The 22,909-nt window shown below is 39.0% G+C and overlaps 1 protein-coding gene across 1 annotated transcript in view; it reads left to right on the top strand.

Moving 5' to 3' along the window:
- GRM8 (glutamate metabotropic receptor 8) overlaps positions 1-22,909 on the top strand; it is an 865,112-nt gene that overhangs the window by 657,252 nt on the left and 184,951 nt on the right. Inside the window, exon 7 of the mRNA XM_052638669.1 lies at positions 13,705-13,841. Coding sequence (XP_052494629.1) covers positions 13,705-13,841 — 137 coding nt within the window. The remainder of the gene's footprint in view (positions 1-13,704; positions 13,842-22,909) is intronic.

Below are 22,909 nucleotides of genomic sequence, written 5' to 3'. Positions count from 1 at the left end.
AGAGGAGTAGAAGAGCGTTCCATTTCTTTCTTTTGAACAAACATTTGATATTTTAATCGTCTCGCAGGTCACTTTTCTTAGAAAAGATTTTATTTAAACCTCCTAATTCATCTGCTTCCCTGAAATGTATATCACTAAATAATGGAGCTTTTCTCATATTAAACATTCAATCACCTTATTTGAGTACCATCAGTGCAATTACAGGTTGTAATTCTACTTCTCACATAGTGCTATTCATTCATGATAATGATACTTTTCATTTTTAAAACACTTTTAATGCAAGATCATAAGGACATTTCCACAATAGAAAGTACTATTGTCAGTTCAGTTTCTTGATAACAAAATCAAGAAGGAGGGTTGGCTGAGAGAATTAGAAATCCCATTTGACTGTATTCCTTGTCCTATTAGTTTCACATGCTCAAATGATCAGTTAAAGAAAATCTTTCAGATTATTTTTTCTTACAGATTATTACAAAATATTGAGTATAGTTTTTTCTGCTATAAGGTAGGTCTATGTTGTTTATCTATTTTATATTAATACTCTGTGTGTGTGTGTGTGTGTATGAGAGAGTGTGTGTGTGTTTAGTCATGTCCAACTGCTTGCAACCCCATGGACTGTAGCCCAACAGGCTCCTCTGTCCATGGGATTCTCCCGGCAAGAATACTGCAGTGGGTTGCCATTTCCTATTCCACAGGATCATCCCAACCTGGGGACTGAACCCATGTCTCCTGAGTCTTATGCATTGGCAAGCAGTTTCTTTACCCCTGCTCCACCTGGGAAGCCCATTAGTCATATGTAATATGTTAAATGATGAGAAGGACCTGGGTCATGCAAAGATCCAATTCAGAAGAACATTTAAGAAACAAAGAGAGTGGGTCGTGGGGAGAGAGAGTGGGGAGAGAGAGGCAGAGAATTGGGAGAAACAGAGCAAAAAAAACCCCAAGTTCTGAAATAGGGCAAATTTCATGCGTCTGAGGAACAGAAAGAAGCCCAGGGTAGATGAAATATGGAAATGAGTGACTGGAGCATTAACAAGGCCTTTTGGGCCATGATAAACATTCTGTGTTTTATTCTAGTGGAATGGGAAGCCACTGCACGGTTTTAGGGGGAAGAACCATCTGATTTGATGCGTGTTTCACAGTCTCACTCTGGCCACAGGATGGAGAGTGGATTGTTGTTGGTCACTTTGAACACACGTACCAGCTAGCAGATCAGGGAGAGGTCAGCTGTAGCTTGGACCAATGCAGAGAAGAGGAAATGGAGAGAACTGGGCAATTCTGGACGTGTTTTGGAGACAAGATGTGTTGATGTCTTAGATGTGGGCTTTTGTTTGTTTTATTTTTACTGCTGGAGCAGTTTGAATTTTATCTTAGGATCTCATCTCCAGTTGTGGCATCCACTGAACCACTGGTCAGGCTTGGATGGATCTGCAGCTCTTTAGGGAAGAAACTAGCGAAGGCAGGGGTGGGTCTTTCAGACCTGCACTGTTAAATATGGATGACAGTTGAGCATTTGAAATACCACTAATTCAAATGTAATGATCTGTAAGTCTAAATTATATATAGAGTTTTGAAGATGCGATATATAAAAATGAGTAAAATATCTCATTAACATTTGTGTGTGTGTGTGTGTGTGTGTGTGTGTTAGTTGCTCAGCCGTGTCTGACTGTGTATAATACATGGACTGTAGCCTGCCAGGCTTCTTTGTCCATGAAATCCTCCAGGCAAGAATACTGGAGTGAGGGGCCATTCCCTTTTCTAGGGTATCTTCCTGACCCGGGGATCGAAGTTGGATCTCCTGCATTGCAGGAAATTGTTTTACCATCTGAGCCACCAGGGAATTGGTTATATTTTGATATCATAATACATTACATATGATAGGTTACACAAATGCTTTAATGAAAATAATTTTTATTTATTTTAATTTTTTAAGCTTTATTTATTGGATGATTGATTTATCTGGCCTTGCCATGAGGCTTGCAGAATCTTAGTTCCCTGAACCCACACCCTTGGTACTGAAAGCATGGAGTCCTAACCGTTGCACCACCAGAGAGTTCCTCAAACTTCTTTAAAGAATAACTTTATATTTATAGAAAAAAATGAGCAGCCAGTATAGAAAGTTCACTTATTTCATACCTTCAAAGACACATTTTCTCCAGTAATTGACATTTTGTATTAGTGTTGTTGTTGTTCAATCACTGAGTCATTTCTAACTCTTTGCGACCCCATGGATTGCAGCATGCCAGGATTCCCTGCCCTTCACTATCTCCCGGAGTTTGCTCAAGTTCATATCCATTGAGTCATTGATGCCATCCAGCCATCTCAACTGTCACCCCCTTCTCTTCCTGCCTTCAATCTTTCCCAGCCTCAAGGTCTTTTCCAATGAGTTGGCTCTTCGCATCAGGTGGCCAAAGTATTGGAGCTTCAGCTTCAGCGTCAGTCCTTCCAATGAATATTCAAGGTTGTTTTCTTTTAGGATTGGCTGGTTTGATCTCCTTTCAGTCATCCAAGAGACTCTCAAGAGTCTTCTCCAGCACCGCAGTTCCAAAGCATAAATGTTTTGGCACTCAGCCTTCTTTATGGTCCAACTGTCCCATACTACATGACTACTGGAAACACCATAACTGACTACATGGACCTTTATCAGCAAAAGGATGTCTCTGCTGTCTAGGTTTGTCATAGCCTTTCTTCCAAGGAGCAGGTGTCTTTTAATTTCATTGCTGCAGTCAGCATCCACTGTGATTCTGGAGCCCAAGAAAAGAAAATCTGTCACTATTTCCATTTTTTTCCCATCTCTTTGACATGAAATGATGGGACTGGATGCCATGATTTTGAATGTTCAGTTTTAAGCCAGCTTTTTCACTCTCTTCTTTCACCCACATCAAGAGTCTTTTTAGTTCCTCTTCACTTTCTTCATGTTTTTAATATAGTACATTCATTACAACTAATGAACCAGTGTTGACACATTGCTATTAGCTAAAGTCCACAATTTTTGTTCACTCTTTGTGTTTTACCATTATATGTGTAGTTTTAACTTAGGTTTCCAATTGACTGAATGGATAAACAATCTTCAGTTCCTCATTAAGAGGGGAAAGACTGTGAGGAACATGTTTGGAAATGAAAAAAAAATCAAGTGTTGTTTCTGGACAGATAAAGTGGAAGATGGTTATCAGAAAACCAAGTGGAGATACAGGTAATTGGATAAATCTATGTTCAGGGCTAGATGTATACATTTGAGACTCATCAGTGGAGCTAAGGGTTTATATGTCAAGTTAGCAGTGTCTGATGAGTTAATAGGAAATAAGAAAATGGAACGTGAGGACAGCTCATTCAAAAAAAACTTTCTTTTTAACTGTTAAGGAGAATGGATAAATGAAACTGTAAGGTTATAATGAGATTTATTGGCTTGCTTCTTCTTCTTCTTTTTTTTTTAACATGAGAGCTATGAGAACTCAATTGTAAACTGAAGGGACCACCATAGGCAGTCTAAATCTATTGATGTGACAGAACAAAAAGATGAGACTGAAAGTGCCTGGAGAGTGAGAGGGAAGGAGGTCCTAGCACCAGTGGAGGAACACACCTTTGATTGGATCGGGGCTTGTGTGTTTCAGCAGGAGGGATCATTTGAGCATAGATACAGGTAGGCTGTAGGTTCTCTGGGGGAATGAGGAGGGAGTCTTTGTCTTATTGATGCTATTTTTTTTTTTTTTTTCAGTGAGAAAGTCTGAGATGAGCTGAAGTGGCAGGGGTGGAAGATGTTGGATGTGTGAGGCATGAAACAGTCAGTCATCCAGAAGTGGGGGAAGTGTGATAGGATCAACACAGAACAGCGTTGACTACATATTTGAATCTGAGGTCACATCAGGCATTAAGATTTTTTTTTTTGATGTGGACCATTTTTTTTTAATTTTTATTTTTACTTTATTTTACTTTACAATGCTGTATTGTTTTTGCCATACATTGACATGAATCCACCGTGGGTGTACATGAGTTCCCAATCCTGAACCCCCCTTTATTGAAATTGTTACAGTATTGCTTCTGTTTCCTGTTTCTGATTTTTTGGCTGGGAGGCACATAGGATCTTATCTCCCTCACCAGGTATCAAACCGACACCCCTGAATTGGAAGGCAAAGTCTTAACCACTGGACTACCAGGGAAATCCCTGAGGTCATGCATTTAAAGTAAAAGCAGAGCACAGGGTCGGGACTAGATAAGGCAAATGGGACACCTAATGTGCAGAATGGAAGGAGGCACTGAAACTCAGAGTCACGCCCCAGGCATCTCACGTGCTTCAATCTGGTCCTGACTTTACCAGCCAGTTGCATGATTTTTTCTTTTAGCAATATTGAGCTGCTTGTGTAGAAAAAGAGGATATACAGTTGAGTTCAATCTTGAGTGTTTTGGCAGAGGAATAAAATCGGACAGAGGGAGAAGTAAGTACAGAGGGCATTTGCAAGGAAAATCATAGAACCTATGAAGACTAGAAGGGAAGAGAAATTATCATGGGGGTGAAATACAATGAGAAATTGGGGTAATAAAAGAATCAATAAATTTAGGGGCTCATAGAATTCTTGCAGTGAGGGTGGAAGGCAGGATACAGAGAGCAAAGTTTGGGAGATGCAGTAGTTAGTGAGTGTAGAGTCTTATCAAGAGAGCAGCTGGTGAGATGCATGAGAAGAATGAAAACTGGAAGTATAAGCATCAGCTAATGTAGAGGCCAGGATGCAGAGTCATTCAGGTGTATGATGAAGCCACCAGAAATGATAAACAGAAATATGGATGGAAGGGAATATAGTGAGTCAAATGCTAAAGTTTTTAATGAACCGAGGCTAAGTAACAAGATATGTAAGAGTAGTCTGACTGATCACTAAATAATTAAACTCTAGTATGATTCTAATTCAAATATACAGTTCTCTTTATTGATTGCCGTGAACACTTGATAAAAATAAATTGGATAAGAAAAGGGAAAGCATGAATAATTGAGATTCTGTTGCAAGTTGCTATTTCCTCTGGCAGTTTAGTCAATGACTTCCATCTCATATATTCTTTTTTAAGGGTGCTAAAAATTAATACGTTAACTGATTTTATTTTTAGCCTTCTTATTTTTTCTGCTTACCAAATAGCACAGGTGGTTATGAGAAGAAAAATGGATAGTTTTGTAGCAAGGAAGAGAAAGCAAAGCGATAAACATGACTATACTATACACTGAGTGGCTTATACTTATAAATATATTTATAATGTATGCACATAAAGGTGAATGAATTACTCTTGCATTGCTCTTTGCATTGTGGAAATAAGAAAATGTAGACCAAGGGAGCATAAGTGTAAGCAAAGGAATGGATAATGATATGATAGCGTTCATCTACTGCATACCTGTTGTGTGCCAGTCACACATTGAGTGCTTGAAGTGCATCATCTTATGCAACCCTTGTAATAGCCCAGGAGGGCTGGGGTTATAATGTTCTCTTGACAATTGACAGAACAGGTTTTGGGAGAATAACTTGCCTGGATCACACAGGTAACCGGCAAAGTGAGAAATCAAACCCCAGTTTCCAAATCCCAAGTGCATACTCTTCCCCAGAACAATATTCAACAGAGTCAACATTTTCAAATAAAATCTTCATTGGTTGGATCATTTTTCTTACAAAAGCACATTGGAGTGTGACTTGCCTAGTAATCAAAGTAAAGTTTTTTCCATGCATTTCCATGCAGAAAATATTCAAGGTGATAAAGAGACTCTGAGAGCAGTATCTGACTTGTAAAAGTTCCCTCTGCCTCCATGTTCTTTGGTTTCATTTCTCCCCTAGCCCACATTGATTGAAGGGTATATAAAAAATTGGTGCACTTCAAAATTTCTGAAATGAAGTCTAGGATGGAAAGAAACACAGGAAAATTTCCTAAAGCATAGTTTACTATATATGTATGAATTTAGCCTAAAAATATTTGTATTTCTTGTGTTTTTAGTAAAACATAATACCTTGATGGATATATTGAAAAATCTATACTATCAAGATTTATTTTTTCTGGACAAAATCCCACTTAATTCTGTTTTTCAAGGTGCCCAGTCTCAGTACTAAAGATGACCTTTTAAGTTTCTACTTGTAGAAATTAGTAAACAACATAGCCCCTCATGGCATCCCTGGTGGCACAGTCAGTAAAGACTCCTCCAGAAATGCAGGAGACTTCCTATAATACAGGAGACCCAGGTTTAATCCCTGAGTTAGAAAGATCCCCTGGAGAAGGGAATGGCAGCACACTCCACTATTCTTGCCAGGGACATCCCATGGACAGAGGTGCCTGGTGTGCTACCATCCTTGGGGCTGCAAAGAGTCGGACACAACTGAGCGACTAAACCACCACCACCATAGCCCCTCATGGCTACTCTAGGTGTTCTTTGTTACACAGACGACAGTACCACGGCAATTATTTGAAAAAAACCAATATGAATTGAATCAGTTCTTGGCTGAAAGGGTTGAAGTAATTCAACTGCAAACCTATCCCAATATCAGAAATCAGATTAATAAAACAAGTTGCAAAAGAAGTTTCTAACACTACACCAATGACAGTGAAAAAAGGACTGATTTGGTCCCTTCATTTGTTACTATAAAAAAATGAAAGATGATATAAGTGAAATTATAATGTTACAAAGGGGGTGAACATGGATTTGTTTGGGATGATTAGTGGGTGCTTCTTTCGTGTAATTTACTGTTTGCATACTAAATATTGAACAGTCTTTGGTGCAGTGCCCACAATAAGAGATGCAATCTGCCTTTATTAAGGAGACTACAGTTTTGTGAGGAAGGCAGAGGATCCACCCAGTATTGAGCACATAATAAGCTCTCAATGAATATCTGTTGGATGGATATTTTGATTAGGGATGGGGATGATTGTACAGTGTATGGATGGTAGTGATGGTAGTGGCATGAGAGACCAGGACAGAACATGAAGAGGCCTTGGAGCCCTGCTCCAGGTTTAGAAGATAAGGTTCCTTACAGGCGTGCCTTTAATACACATCTTGAAGGAAATATATAGAGAAGAAAAGAAGAAGAGTTATAGAAAATAACATGTATAAAACAGGATGGTGAGAAAGAGTTTGATGAACTTAAAGAACTAGATTTTAAGTATATGTGACCTTGTGTTGGAAGGGGAGAACAAAAATTAGAGTGACTTCAGATGAGCCATACAAGCTCACTGAGTTTTCTGTTCACATATAGACCCTGGATCTCAAACAGAGCACTGCCATAAAACAATAAGGACAATAATAGCTAATATTTGTATAACGCTTACAATTTACTGAATATTTCTTGTGTATTGATTCGTTTAATCCTCACATATCCCTCTGAGGTGGGAAGTAAAATTAGTCCATTTTAAAAATGAGCTGAATGAGGTACAGGGAAATAAAGTAACTAACCTGAGATCATCTGTCTAATAAGTGTCAGTGCTGGGGTTGGAATCCAATGATCTGGCTCCCAAACCCACATTTCTAGTATATTATAATTTAGTGTATATGAATATATTTACTTATTTATAGTGTTTATAATTTAGTATACTGCCTTTTCATGAAATGCCAAATTTAGTATAACTTGTTATCAGTTCAATTCAGTTCAGTCACTCAGTCGTGTCCAACTCTGCGACACCATGAATCACAGTACGCCAGGCCTCTCTGTCCATCACCAACTCCCGGAGTTCACTCAAACTCATGTCCATATAGTCAGTGATGCCATCCAGCCATCTCATCCTCCGTCGTCCCCTTCTCCTCCTGCCCCCAATCCCTCCCAGCATCAGAGTCTTTTCCAATGAGTCAACTCTTCGCATGAGGTGGCCAAAGTATTGGCGTTTCAGCTTTAGCATCAGTCCTTCCAATGAACACCCAGAACTGATCTCCTTTAGGATGGACTCGTTGGATCTCCTTGCAGTCCAAGGGACTCAAGAGTCTTCTCCAACACCACAGTTCAAAAGCATCGGTTCTTCGGCTCTCAGCTTTCTTCACAGTCCAACTCTCACATCCATACATGACCACTGGAAAAACCATAGCCTTGACTAGATGGACCTTTGTTGGCAAAGTAATGTCTCTGCTTTTGAATATACTATCTAGGTTGGTCATTTTCCTTCCAAGGAGTAAGTGTCTTTTAATTTCATAGCTGCAATCACCACCTGCAGTGATTTTGGAGCCCCCCCAAAAATGAAGTCTGACACTGTTTCCACTGTTTTCCCATCTATTTGCCATGAAGTGATGGGACCAGATGCCATGATCTTCGTTTTCTGAATGTTGAGCTTTAAGCCAACGTTTTCACTCTCCTCTTTCACTTTCATTAAGCGGCTTCTTAGTTCCTCTTCACTTTCTGCCATAAGGGTGGTGTCATCTGCATATCTGAGGTTATTGATATTTCTCCCGGCCATCTTGATTCCAGCTTGTACTTCTTCCAGCCCAGCATTTCTCATGATGTACTCTGCATATAAGTTCAATAAGCAGGGTGACAATATACAGCCTTGATGTACCCCTTTTTCTATTTGGAGCCAGTCTGTTGTTCCATGTTTAGTTCTAACTGTTGCCTCCTGGCCTGCATGGTTGAATTATCTAAGTTTGGTGGGGAGTGCTTCCGCGGTGGCTCAGTGGTAAAGAACCTGCCTGCCTATGCAGGAGACACAGGTTCAATCCTGGAATGGGAAGATCCCTGAAGAAAGAAATGGCAACCCACTGCAATATTCTTGCCTGGGAAATCCCATGGAGAGAGGGGCCTGCAGACTACACAGTCTGCGGGGTACAACTTAGTGACTAAGCAACAACAATCTAAGTTGGGCAATTATTTTTATGATAATATAGTTCTAATTCACTTGACTTCCAATATACTTTTCCAAATTGGAAAAAGAGATATGGAAACAGCTGGCACACTAGGAATTATATATAACTCAGAGTATATTCATGAGAATATGTTACACAAGTGACATTCTCCTAAAACACTGGGAGGCTGTTGTAGGAGATAAGGAGCTATTAAGTGAGGAATATGACAACATTGGGAAAGTTAGAAAAAAAGAAATATTCCTTTATTCACTGAGTATATGATATCAGAATTTTAAAGTCCTATCAAGTCAGGACTTGATATTAATGTGAAATTCATAACTTGTATATATATATATACACACACACACACATATATTTATATATATATTGTCATCTTGTAATCTCTTACCCATTGAATTTCCATAATCCGTTGTCTAGACATTACTTAAAGGATTTTCATTATCCTATCTATTTCTCTGCATTGGTGTCTGCCGAGAATACATAAGGGGTGAATCATCATCATTATTATCATAATATTTAATTACCATCTGCATTGTTCTTTGTACTTGAAAAGCATTTGTTTAAGTTTCATAACAACTCTATGAGAAAAGTATTATTATTACTCCCATTTTAATTAGCCTGCTCAGGATAGGGGCTTGCCTGGTGACTCAGTGGTAAAGAATCCACCTGCCAATGGAGGAGATGCAGGTTCAGTCCCTGGGTTGGGAAGATCCCCTGGAAGAGGAAATTGCTACCCACTCCACTATTCTTGACTAGGAAATCCCGTGGACAGAGGAGCCTGGTAGGGTCCAGTCCATGGGGTCTCAGAAGATCCGGACTTGAATAAAAACAATAGTAATCACTGCTCAGGGTCACTAAGAGTAAGAAAATATTTTGATCAGTTGTGACACAGGGGTTTCCACTTGTGTATCTAATGAATAGCTAAGAGATAGGAGAGCTCTTGTTTTATTCCCCAATTCCCTATTTCTTGATTTATATCTAAAGTTATTTCCCATGTGAACTAATAATAATTTAAATGCATATAGATTTTTGAGACTTCTAAATATGTTCATCTTTGTTGTTAAGTCCCTATGTGACAACTGAAGAAAAGAGATATAAAGTTGTGAAAATACATGCAGAAGCAAAGTGAGCATGAGTGAGCAGCCCTTGTCTCTCATAACAGTGCTCTTTCCTCCATGCTGTGCCAATCTCTTGGGCCCTTAACAGTGTTTGTAGATGCCAGTGTTTGTGAAATCTCATTCAAGATTTCACACTGTGTTCAAATTTTAAGAAGATTCCAGAGAACAGAAAATGAGTTGAAATTCTCCAGCCAAGAATACTGGAGTGGATAGCCATTTCCTTCTTCAGGGAATCTTCCTGACCTAGGGATCAAACCCATTGCAGGCGGATTCTTTACTGTAATCTGAGCCACCAAGGAAGCCCAACAAACTGTGGAAAAATTTTAAAGACACGGGAATACCAGACCACTTTACCTGTCTCCTGAGAAACTTGTATGCAGGTCAAGAAGCAACAGTTAGAACCAGACATGGAACAATGGACTGGTTCAAAATTGGGAAAGGATTACATCAAGGCTGTATACCATCACCCTGCCTATTTAACTTATATACAGAGTACATCATGAGAAAAGCCAGGTTGGATGAGTTACAAGCTGTAATCAAGATTACCAGGAGAAATATCAACAACCTCAGATATGCAAATAATACCACTCTAATGGCAGAAAGTCTTACTATCTTAGTGATGGCTCAGATAGTAAAGAATCTGCCGGCAGTGCGGGAGACCAGGGTTTAGTTCTTCAGGAAGATCCCCTGGAGAAGGGAATGGCAGCCCTCTCCAGTATTCTTGACTGGAGAATCCCTTGAACAGAGAAGCCCGGTGGACTACAGTTCATGGGGTCACAAAGAGTCGGACACCACTGAGTAACTAACAATGGCAGAAAGCAAAGAGGAACTAAAGCGCTTCTTGATGAAAGTGAAAGAGGTTAGTGAAAAAGCTGGCTTAAATTCCATTCAAAAAACTAAGATCATGGCATCTGGTCACATTACTTCATGGCAAGTGGAAGGGAAAAAAGTGAAAACAGTGTCAAATTTTATTTCTTGGGCTCCAAAATCACTGTAGGCAGTGACTGCAGCCATGAAATTAAAAGACGCTTGCTCCTTGGAAGGAAAGCTATGACAAACTTAGACAGTGTATTAAAAACCAGAGACATCACTTTGATGACAGAAGTCCATAGAGTCAAAGCTATGGTTTTCCTAGTAGTCATGTACAGATTTGAGAGCTGGACAATAAAAAAGGCTGAGTGCCGAGCAATTGATGCCTTCAAACTTTGGTGCTGGTGAAGACTCGTGAGAACCCCTTGGACAGCAAGGAGATCAAATCAGTCAATACTAAAGGAAATAAACCCTGAATATTTATTGGAAGGACTGATGCTGAAGCTGAATCTCCAATACTTTGGCCACCTGATGTGAAGAACTGACTCATTGGAAAAGATCCTGATGCTGGGAAAGATTGAAGGCAGGAGGAGAAGAGGGCAACAGAAGATGAGATAGTTGGATGGCATCATCAACTCAAAGGACTTAAGTCTGAGAAAACTCCAGGAGATAGTAAAGCAAATGGAAGCCTGGTGTGCTGCAGTCTATGAGGTTGCAAAGAGTCAAACATGACTGAGTGGCTGAACAATTAGAGAACAGAGGCTATTAGATTTCTCTCCTTGAAATAGGAGGAAAGTGTCCTAAATGCTGTTGTGTGATTCTGATTTTATTTGTTTGCAAGTTACTGTTATAGGTCATCATTTTGTTTGATAAGTTAAATGTTTTAGACTTTTGTGATTTTTAGTTTTCTTTAAAAACTCCACAAGTAGAATAAGACAGTGGTCTCCAACCTTTTTGTCACCAGGGACCAGTTTCTTAGAAGACAATTTTTCCATGGACTCTGGATTGGTGGGGCAAATGGATTTTGGATGATTCAAGCACATCACATTTATTGTGCACTTTATTTCTATTACTATTATATCAGTTCCACCTCAGATCATTAGACGTTAGGTCCCAGAGATGGGGGACCCCTGGAATAAGAAATTCATTATAAGATGGAACTATATAGAGTTGAAATGTATAAGTATTAATAGTACATACATTTTTGGAGAGTACAATATGGAAAAGAAATAGCAAGTAGGGGACAATTTCTTGAATAGTATAGAAAATAAACCTGGTATAGGGTAAGAAGAAATTCAGGAAATGGAACATGCAGAGACAAGATAGGCACAAAGGAAATAGGTTAATGTTTAGGTGAATTTGTCAAGATAGCAAAGTATAAGGCAAGAAGATAAAGGGGGTGGGATGGGAGCAATATCTAAAGACTGTTAGAGAAAAGGAAGTTCTATATAGATATTGAGGCTATAGATGGAACAAGAAAACAGGTATCGAGATCGTTTTCTATCCTGAAAACCTGTGATTATTGTTGAAGTTAAGATTTTCTTAACAAAGAATGGAGGGGAAAATCAGTTTGAGGGAGAGCTGTGGTTTCAGATCTTCGGGGACTGATAAGACTAAATAGTTCCAGTGTTATTAATATATATTAAATGTTAACTAAATTTGTTTGCCTCCAATCAATTGTGTTACTATCTCTACAATAAAAGGAGATTTGGTCTTGGGATGGGATGTTTTTATGATATTTATATATAGTTAGTTTATAAATCCAAAACATCAACATACATACAGTACCATGCATAAAATAGATAGCTGGAGAGAAGTTGAATATAACACAGGAAGCCCAGCCTGGTGCTCTGTGATGACCTAGAGGGGTTGAATGAGGGGAGGAGGGAAGCTCAAAAGTGAGGGGGTATATGTATCATCATGGCTGATTCACATTGTTGTATGGCAGAAACCAACACAACATTGTAAAGCAATTTTCCTCCAAATAAAAAATTATATTTGCATGTTTTTTGAATCCTTGAATTAGAGGAAAATAGCAAAAACAAAAGGAGAGAGAGAGAAATCCTGTGATTATGTAAAAGTTGATGAGGGAAAGTAAAAGTGAGCAGAAGCTATTAAGAGAAAAAGATTAAAGCTTCTGAGAGAAATGGTAGTTTAGAAAAGCTGACTTTTCTTGCATCCTGCCACCCCATCACTATTATACTGTCACAGTGAATTGGGGGATCTTCTGTGATTTGAGCAGAGGTGGGACTTCTCAGTGATCACTGCCTCGCCCACTAAGAGGGTCCAAACAGTAGTCCATGTTGATAAATTCTTGGGCAGAGGTAGCAAAAGCAGCATCTTAGCAGTGATATTGTTGTTATTATTGTTATTTTCATTTGGCCACATTGCATAGCATGTGGAATCTTAGTTACCAGACCAGGGATTGAACCCACACCCCCTGCATTGGAAGCATCGAACCACTGGACCACCAGGGAAGCCAGGAAGAAACACTGAATGGGGCTATTGATCCAGAAGGCCTTCAAGTCCAAACAAAGTAAAACTCTAGGGCATCTGTCTAGGACGTTCCCCTGCCACATTTTGAGTTACTGATCATAGTTTATATTGTACAATAGCTGTTATGCTTCGAGGAATTTACACTCTTCTCTATTAACTGTCGTTCTCTGTAGCTGGTATTAGCTGTCTAGCCTATCAACTTTTATTTGTTTAACTGTTATATACATTGCCTACCTTGGATGCTCATCATTTACTTTCTAATGTGTGTAATGAGGCAGGTCTTCTTGAATGAACATCTGGGCTTCTTTTCATGTCAGAGATACTATGCTATCAAGAATGACCTTGTATGGTTTGTAATCTTCATATCTCTTACTATGCACAATATATTTTTATCTACTATTTTTTTCTTAGGGAAAAATAAGCCCAGTAGGCTATCTCACTGGAAAGTTATTAACATTGTTTTCTAAACATTTACAGGTAGTGCTGGTACGCCAGTCACTTTTAATGAAAATGGAGATGCTCCTGGTCGTTATGACATCTTCCAGTACCAAATAACCAACAAAAGTACAGAATACAAAATCATTGGGCACTGGACCAATCAGCTTCATCTAAAAGCAAGTATCAGTATGATCTTACGTTTATGTCTATGGTTCTCAAGGGGCGATGCTTTGCTTTTAAGTGTATTATATCAATATACTATTCATTAGAATTGATTTTCTTAGAAGCCGACTTTAAGAAAATGTATGATTTGATCCTTCCTCAACCTTAAAATGCGATGGAAAATCTTAAGTGTCTCTGGAGAAATCTGGTATCTGTAGGGGTTTAATGAAGATCTCATTTCCTTTTAAGTGACTATATAAACATTTTGGAAATTTTATACTTTTCTGAAAGACTCACTTGTTCACATGTTTATACAGTATGTATGTATGTATGTGTATGTGTGGATGTTGGGGAGGAGGGGTGACAGTGTGCTGTGAATGACCAAGTTGGTGCTTAAAAATAAGTGTTTTTCACATTTGCCGTAAGTTGAGATCTATGGCTACATCTGATGGATGCAAGTGAAACAGGGTCCTCATTTATATTACCTTTTTGAATCACAACACCAGAGAAAGTTAATGTACCCAAAAGAGATGTTTAGATCTTTTAACAATCCATAGGGCTGCCTGCCATCCCCATCTCCTGGAAAGTCATCAAGGTCCACAGATTTTGTTGTTCCTACAAGTAGCCATGTGAGGACAACTTGGAGACTGGATGGAAGCAAGGTCCCAGGGTGGGTCCCACCCTGAGAGGTCCTACTTGGGTCCCAAGTGGGATGGTGCCAAAAGCAATTGGCATCTGCCTGCCCAGTGCCATGCTGTACCAATGCCCTGGGTTCTGTCTTCTCCTGCTGGGACCTGGTGGGGGTGGCATGTGGATGAAAGCAGCAGGAAAAACTCTAGCAGATGCGTATGGTGGGCAGGCAGCCCTCCAGAGGGACTATCCTAGGGAACGGGGTCTTTGAGGACCCTGGGGAGTGGTGTCTGGCACCAGCACCTACTAATCAGAAGGGGCTCTGGAGCAGGAAGCTAATCCTGAACTTGATGGATGGGGAGGCCCAGAAAGTCCCAAGGTATAGGACTGGTGGTGGCTGCATGGCAGGGGTGTAGAAGTGTTGGAGAAGCGTCTGCTTACCACTGGGTAAGGAGTTATTTCAGATTTAAGGGCTTGGAACACCATATCCATGCACACTGACTCCTTCTGGTACAGAGAAATAAGGCGTGTGCCTGGGAGTCTCAGCTGAGGGTCAGAGTTCCTTCATACATGAACATCGATGTCCGTAATACATTCGCATATCCGTCTGCAACACTGGGCTCTTTACAGGGACTGAGTGGCCGAGGAATCACTACAACAGCAGTGTTTCCTCTGTAGGCAGTAAGGAGCCCTTACAATGTGTCAAATAAAACTAGAAGCATACTATTCTATGGTTCTTTTGTCATAGTATTTCACTCTTTCTTCTAATAAGAGCCTCTGTTCTTCTTGATTCTCAAAGCTACCATAATGCTGTGAGAGTTGAGTTCATTTCTTAAATGAATAATTAAGGTCCTTTCCTAGCTACAGCTTATCCTGGCTGGAAGGTAGTGATGTATGTCATCCATGAGGGTGGGGAGAGAGATCATTCTGGTCTGTGGGTGTGTTACACGTGTGTGTGCTTATTTATGTCTGAACCCATTCAGAGAACATCAATTTAGTGTGGTGTTTTTAATATGTTTTTCGCTTCTCAATGTCCAAATATAACCCCTGAAATGCTATGTTTATACAGCAACAGTTACAACAATTCTCAGCAAAGCAGATCATAAGAAATAACAAAACTAGGATATTTATGATTTATTGTCTATGTTTGACTTCCTGATAATTATCACAGTTCTGCATTCAATAATGAGCAAAGACAACTTATTTTGCAACTATTGTTATAGTATGTAAGACCACATATCTACAGCTTACTGCCTCTAGGAACCTGATGAAACTTCCGTCCTCCTGCAACCCAAATTAACATTTACCAAAACAAAACTTTGATAACTCTACAGGTTATTGGTACTAACCTGGACATCTATAGTTTCTTGGCAAAAGTCCTTTTGACAGCAGGCCTCTCTGAAATCAAATAATTGAACACAGCAAAGAAAATTTGCTAAGGGTTAAATGGGGAAGCTTCTTTTTATCTGACTTTTATAAATGCCAACCTGCTTACTATAGTCTTTTGATTACAAATTTGAATAACAAAGTTTAATGGTTGAAAAATCCATGCACATATATATAATACCAAGATACCTAAAATAACTGTACATAAGTATACGTGCTTACACACATCTCTCACCATATATATGCTTATTATAAAACTTTATGTTGAATCTCAAGCTGCTCTTTTATGTATATTTATGGTGCATGAAAAGTTTTATGTTTGTTATTGTGTTGTTGCTCATAAAATATATCAAAACAATTTGTGAGAATTATTTCTCATGCATGATTATGATTGTTTATGACTAAATAGCCATGCCAGCTTTACTGAAACAGAGAGAATCAACTCTCAGAAGAAAATAGAGTCAATTAGATTGTAAAGAGAGTTTGTATGTCCAGGGTTGAATTCTGAATTTTATCAGAATGAACAAAAATGGCTATTTCCCTTTGGAAACTGGATTACTCTTCTGTTTGAAGGTGCAGTAGGAGTTGCTTGGAGAGTGACAGGTTTGCTCAAGTTCTGCTTAGACCTCAGGCAGTGTGTGTGTGCTTAGTTGCTCAGTTGTGTCCAACTCTTTGTGACCCTGTGAACTATAGCCTGCCAGTCTCCACCATCCGTAGCGGGGGAAAAATAGAATACTGGAGTAGGTTGCCATTTCCTCCTCCTGGGGATCCTCCCGACACTGGGATTGAACCCATGTCTTCTATGTCTCCTGCATTGCAGGCAGATTCTTTACCCACTGAGCCATCAGGGAAGCCCCCGATCTCAGGGAGGACACCAAACAAATGCTTTGCCTCAGTTTTGTCTTTTATAAAGTCGAAGCATTAATAGCACTTACCTTAGATGGTTGTTATAAGAATTAAATGAAATCATACAATAAAGCAGTTAGTCTAGAGCTTGGCACGTATGATGCCCATAAATGTTACCTATTACTAATCCAATGTCTCGTGATACTGTGTGGTCAAGGGAAGATCTGAGGATGAGTGTGGTGAGTAGAGAAGTGAAGGTCCTGTTGGAAGAGGCACTTGTTTGGAAGGTCCTGTTGGAAGAGGCACAAGTTCAGAATCTGTTCACTTAAAATGGGGACCATTTTAGCTAATGAGAAGCTGCTGTATGGCCCAGGGAGCTCAGCTTAGTACTCTGTGTTGACCTAGATGGGTGAGGTGGTGGAGATGGGAGGGAGGCTCAAGAAGGAGGATATATATATGTTTACTCACAGCTGATTCACACTGTTGTAGAGCAGAAATCAACACAACATTATGAAGTAATTATCATTCAATTAAAAATAAATAAATAAATGGAGACCATTTGTCCCTATAGCCTATTGCCTACCTTTAGTATTGACCTTAATACTTTAGCAAATCTCTCTGCATTACAAAGTAAACTTTATTTAATATAAATATGTAGTTACTTTTCCTAGGATAGGGTGTGGCTAGATATTGTCACCTAGGCAGTCATTTTGAATGGATTGAATACATTCATTCCGTGCACATACTCCATGCTAAAAGTTGGAATTAGAGTGCCAATGTGGACCCTGCTCTCAGGGCTCCCACAGACTGGAAGGATAGAAAGACCCTCAAATCAACAATTCTAGTGCAGTGAGGCAGGAACACAGATGGATGTATGTCTGTGGTTTTGCACTTACAGCCAAACACAGGCTTCTAACCTGGCCTGACTGCTGATGGGGGTTCTGATGAGGGCAGGGGAGAGCACTCTTCAAGCACTCCCTCTCTCCTTGTTCTCTTAAATCAAATTTGCTGTAGATTTCATACTTTCAATGATAAGCATTGGATTGAATTTGACTTATTTTAATAAATTTATATAAAAAAAAGCAACCCGTTTTTCTCACTGAACTCAGCCATAGGATAAGTTTGTATGTAGAGAGTGTATGATTAAGCATATATGAGTCCAATAAATTTGTCCTGAATATGTCTTAGTGAAGTAAAAGAAATTTTAAAACAAGTAGTTTATTCTTTTTTTCCCCTTGGAAAAGAAGCTTTTGTTTCCTCGAAAGCATTATCTGTATTGTTCCAAGTATTTTTTTTTTTTAATGGACCTAGATATGTTCTTAACTTAGCAATTACAATCAATTAGTAGAATTGTTCATTATGATTTCGGTTGTTTATTCCGTAATCTCAGTCTACCCATGAAGGGCGTATTGTCTACCTGCCAGTGAATTTGAACAATTAGGCTTCTCCGTTTGGTGAGACCGAATCTCTCAAGAGACAGGTGGTCCTTATTAGTGATTACAAAACACTGTAACCTAGAGGTTCAGAGAAAACAGTGGGGCCTGAACTATAAAAAGAACAGCCATATGCTGTTTCAAGTCCACAGGGAGAAAGTGTATGGAGTTTACTGGATGGGCCTAAAATAACTGAGGACTTTGTTTTTGTACTTCCAACCAGAGCTACTCTTTCTAGATTACTGTAAGAATTTGAGACATATTTTTTGCTTGCTTTGTTATTTTATTTTCTTAACTTTAGTTCAAATAAATAGTTTGAAAATTAATACAAATATTAAAAGACAATGAGTTCATAAGGATGTTTCCACCACAGTTGTTAGCAGCATGGTGTCAATTGGAAATGGTGATTTGAGGGAGAAGGGCTTCATTTAATTTTGTGTGAGTCACTCCATAGAAGAAAGTAACTCTTGAACAGGTATTGAATTCTGACCCTCATTTTTCTCATCTGTTAAGTGGGGATAATAGATAGGTCTGTTATGAAGATTAAATGCATTGGCATATAGGGGTCAAGAACAAGACCTCAAAGTCAGAAAGAACATTTTCATGTTTTAACCTTCCATTACTGAGCCTTACACATGCTATTTTACCTCTTTTAGTCTCAGATTCTTTGTCTACATGAAACAATCATAACTACTGCATAGAGTTGTTGAGATAATTGAAGGACATTGCATAAACAAAGATCCTAGAATACTGCCTGCTGCATATTCAGTGTTAAAAGAATATGATATAATAACTTTGTTTTATTTTTCCAGGATAACTAGCCCATTGCAGGGGACTCTTAATGGGTATTGCAATCTGAAATTTCATACATGAAAAGTCTTTTCTGCTTTTATCTGGATGTTCTGAGTAGGGAGTAATTGTAAAAAGAGGTACATACATTATAACTTGCGTGTGCCTGTATAACAAACCCCAGACGTCTATTTTTGTATGAAAAAAAAAGTGGGTTTCATAAGTCAATGCACTGGGAATAGCCAGAAACTTGAGTAAACTTTCTGGTAGAATTTAGCCCAGTTAAATCTGTCTTTCCTGAGATGCTTAGATAGCATAAATGACTCAATGGATTTGAATCTGAGCAAACTCTGGGAGATAGTGGAGGACAGAGGAGCCTGGTATGCTGCAGTACATGGAGTCAGAAAGAGGTGATCAGGACTTAGTGACTGAACAACAGCAAAATTCCTATGTACTTACAGTGTAGTATTTATAAGATGATCTTTTAATTGAGTATATATCTTTACCTGTCAATGGCCAAATACTTGTTATACTAAGGGGTTCCTCAGCTTGCTTGAAATACAGAAAGAGAGAATTTCTGAGTCCCTTTATTTGTTCCATGGTTATATTGCTTTGGATAGACATCAAAAGTTTTTAACCAACATCATTAGATTCCCTAATGTCATAGATGAACAGCTTTTCTATAATGAAAAATATTGAAATTACCTTGACTTAGAGGATAGAGTGAATGGAGTGGAAACAATGTTCAAGGGGACGCTTGACCCTTTGTTTGCTGTGACTCTTAGAAATCATGCATTTTCTCTTTGCCTCTGTTTCCCCATTGCTAAGTTGCCTGCATTTGAAAATGCTTTCATATGATTGTCAGTGCATATGAAAGATCATTCACCCTATGAGACTAGCGTTATAAATAGCTCGTCCCATCCTACAAAGTATGAATGTGAAGTCAATTTTCTGAGACCCTTGACTATGTTCCAACAGGACTTTAAATGCCACCATAGTTCTTGCCTTTATATTCTATTCATACAAGACTTGGCTTCCTTTCCTTGTAACAACATGATTGTCAAAACTTGTTGACATATATATGACATAATATATAAATATATTATATTGACATAAATATACAAAACGATATTTTCATTCACCAGACACAAATTTGTTCTTTTCAAAATTAGTCATTTTGGGGTCAATAATTATTTTTTTGTTTATGAGAAAATAAACATTTAGTAAATTCATGTTTTTGACACATGAAGCAAAGTCAAGGTAATTGAAGTTTAACTACGTTCTTAGTTGCACAGAGTAGGGGTTCAGTAAGTATTAATATTTGTTAATTTTTGTCATGAACACTATTCTTATATTTTCTAAATACTGATTTACTATGGAACACTGTTCCAAGATTATTGATTATTATGTAGTCTTGTGCACAGATTATTCAGTGACTGCTCCCTGCCAGGCCGAATGTTAAGCCACTGAGGAACACAAAGTTCAATAAGCTCCCAGGTAGCAAATGATTTGCAGTCAATTAAAGGCAACTGTGCACTTCAATAATTATAATAAAAGCATAATTAGAAGGTACAGATTAAGAAACAAACTATAAATTAAAATATGTGATGATTATCTCCAACTACAGTGACTGGATAAAATGTGTTGAATTCAAACTGGATCTTCGATTACTTTGGTGGCCAGAAATGGTAGGAACAATTCATAGGATGTGGAAAAAGCATCCATATATACTTCCATCCATCCATCCTTCCTTCCATTTATTTATCTATCCATTCATTTCAGAATGAAGTGCCTCCAATGTTCCATCGCATTACAAGGTGCTGAAATTATTTAGTGGTGTTACAGATTCAGGCCCCAACATCATCCCTGAGTTAGAGGTACACATCTGTAGGCCTATCCCACCTACACAATGTCAGTTATAGGTGGATTGATGGAGATGAGTAGTGTTGATTAGGTTTTCATAGGGAGTGGAAAGGGTCACAGTTTCTTTAGGGAACTGAGAATGATCCTGAGCTGGTGGGACAGAGGACTATCTGAGGAGAGAATAGTGTGGGGAGTGGAGAAAGATGACTTTTTTCGCAGCCAAATTTTACAAGGTTTCAAAAACTATTAGAACACAAGCTGATGTTTTTTAGGCTATAGTGAGCTTTTCCATGAAGATATTCTCAGCTTTAAACTTCAGGGAAACATTTTGGGCAGCAAAGGGCAGATTGGTTAGAGAAGAGATCCTTTCGTTATTTAGTAGAAGCCATTTCATTCCAATCCCAAAGAAAGGCAATGCCAAAGAATACTCAATCTACCGCACAATTGCACTCATCTCACACGTTAGTAAAGTAATGCTTAAAATTCTCCAAGCCAGGCTTCAGCAATATGTGAACCACAAACTTCCAGATGTTCAAGCTGGTTTTAGAAAAGGCAGGGGAACCAGAGATCAAATTGCCAACATCTGCTGGATCATGGAAAAAGCAAGAGAGTTCCAGAAAAAACATCTATTTCTGCTTTATTGACTATGCCAAAACCTTTGATTGTGTGGATCCCAATAACCTGTGGAAAATTCTGAAAGAGATAGGAATATCAGACTACCTGACTTGCCTCTTGAGAAACCTATATGCAGGTCAGGAAGCAACAGTTAGAACTGGACGTGGAACAACAAACTGGTTCCAAATAGGAAAAAGAGTATGTCGAGGCTGTATATTGTCACCCTGCTTATTTAACTTCTATGCAGAGTACATCATGAGAAACACTGGACTGGAAGAAACACAAGCTGGAATCAAGATTGCCGGGAGAAATATCAATAACCTCAGATATGCAGATGACACCACCCTTATGGCAGAATGTGAAGAGGAACTAAAAAGCCTCGTGTTGAAAGTGAAAGAGGAGAGTTAAAATGTTGGCTTAAAGCTCAACATTCAGAAAACGAAGATCATGGCATCTGGTTCCATCACTGCATGGGAAATAGATGGGGAAACAGTGGAAACAGTGTCAGATTTTATTTTTTGGGGCTCCAAAATCACTGCAGATGGTGACTGCAGCCATGGAATTAAAAGATGCTTACTCCTTGGCAGGAAAGTTATGACCAACCTAGAGAGCATATTAAAAAGCAGAGACATTACTTTGCCAACAAAGGTCCATCTTGTCAAGGCTATGGTTTTTCCCAGTGGTCATGTATGGATGTGAGAGTTGGACTGTGAAGAAAGCTGAGCACCGAAGAATTGATGCTTTTGAACTGTGGTGTTGGAGAAGACTCTTGAGAGTCCCTTGGACTGCAAGGAGATCCAACCAGTCCATTCTAAAGGAGATCAGTCCTGGGTGTTCTTTGGAAGGAATGATGCTAAAGCTGAAACTCCAGTACTTTGGCCACCTCACATGAAGAGTTGACTCACTGGAAAAGACTCTGATGCTGGGAGGGATTGGAGGCAGGAGAGAAGGGGACAACAGAGGATGAGATGGCTAGATGGCATTCCCAACTTGATGGACATGAGTTTGAGTGAACTCCGGGAGTTGGTGGTGGACAGGGAGGCCTGGCATGCTGCGATTCATGGGGTCACAAAGAGTCAGACACGACTGAGCGACTGAACTGAACTGAACTGAGCTGATAAATGAGAGTTAATTTCTTTCTAATTTTACTTAATTGTTTGGCAGGTTCTTTCTGCCATATCTGTCCATCTCCTTGGTTTGAGTTTTGTTCCACAAAGTATTTAAAAGGACTTACTAAGATGTATTTATCATTAGTAGAAAACAAGTAAATTAGGAAGAAAGGATTAAAAGTGAAAGTGAAAGTTGCTCAGTCGTGTCTGACTCTTTGGGACCCATGGAATATACAGTCCATGGAATTCTCTAGGCCAGAATACTGGAGTGGGTAGCCTTTCCCTTCTCCAGGTGATCTTCCCAACCCAGGGATCAAACCCAGGTCTCCTGCATTGCATTCTTTACCAGGCGGATTCAGGACAGGATTAAGGAGGATTCAGAAAGGATGAAAGGTGTTGATCAATTTTAGT

Source organism: Budorcas taxicolor, chromosome 4, assembly GCF_023091745.1.
Source record: "Budorcas taxicolor isolate Tak-1 chromosome 4, Takin1.1, whole genome shotgun sequence".
In the NCBI taxonomy this organism is placed as follows: domain Eukaryota; kingdom Metazoa; phylum Chordata; class Mammalia; order Artiodactyla; family Bovidae; genus Budorcas; species Budorcas taxicolor.
Note: the sequence above shows the minus strand (reverse complement) of the source record. Positions and strands in the feature narration are given on the sequence as shown.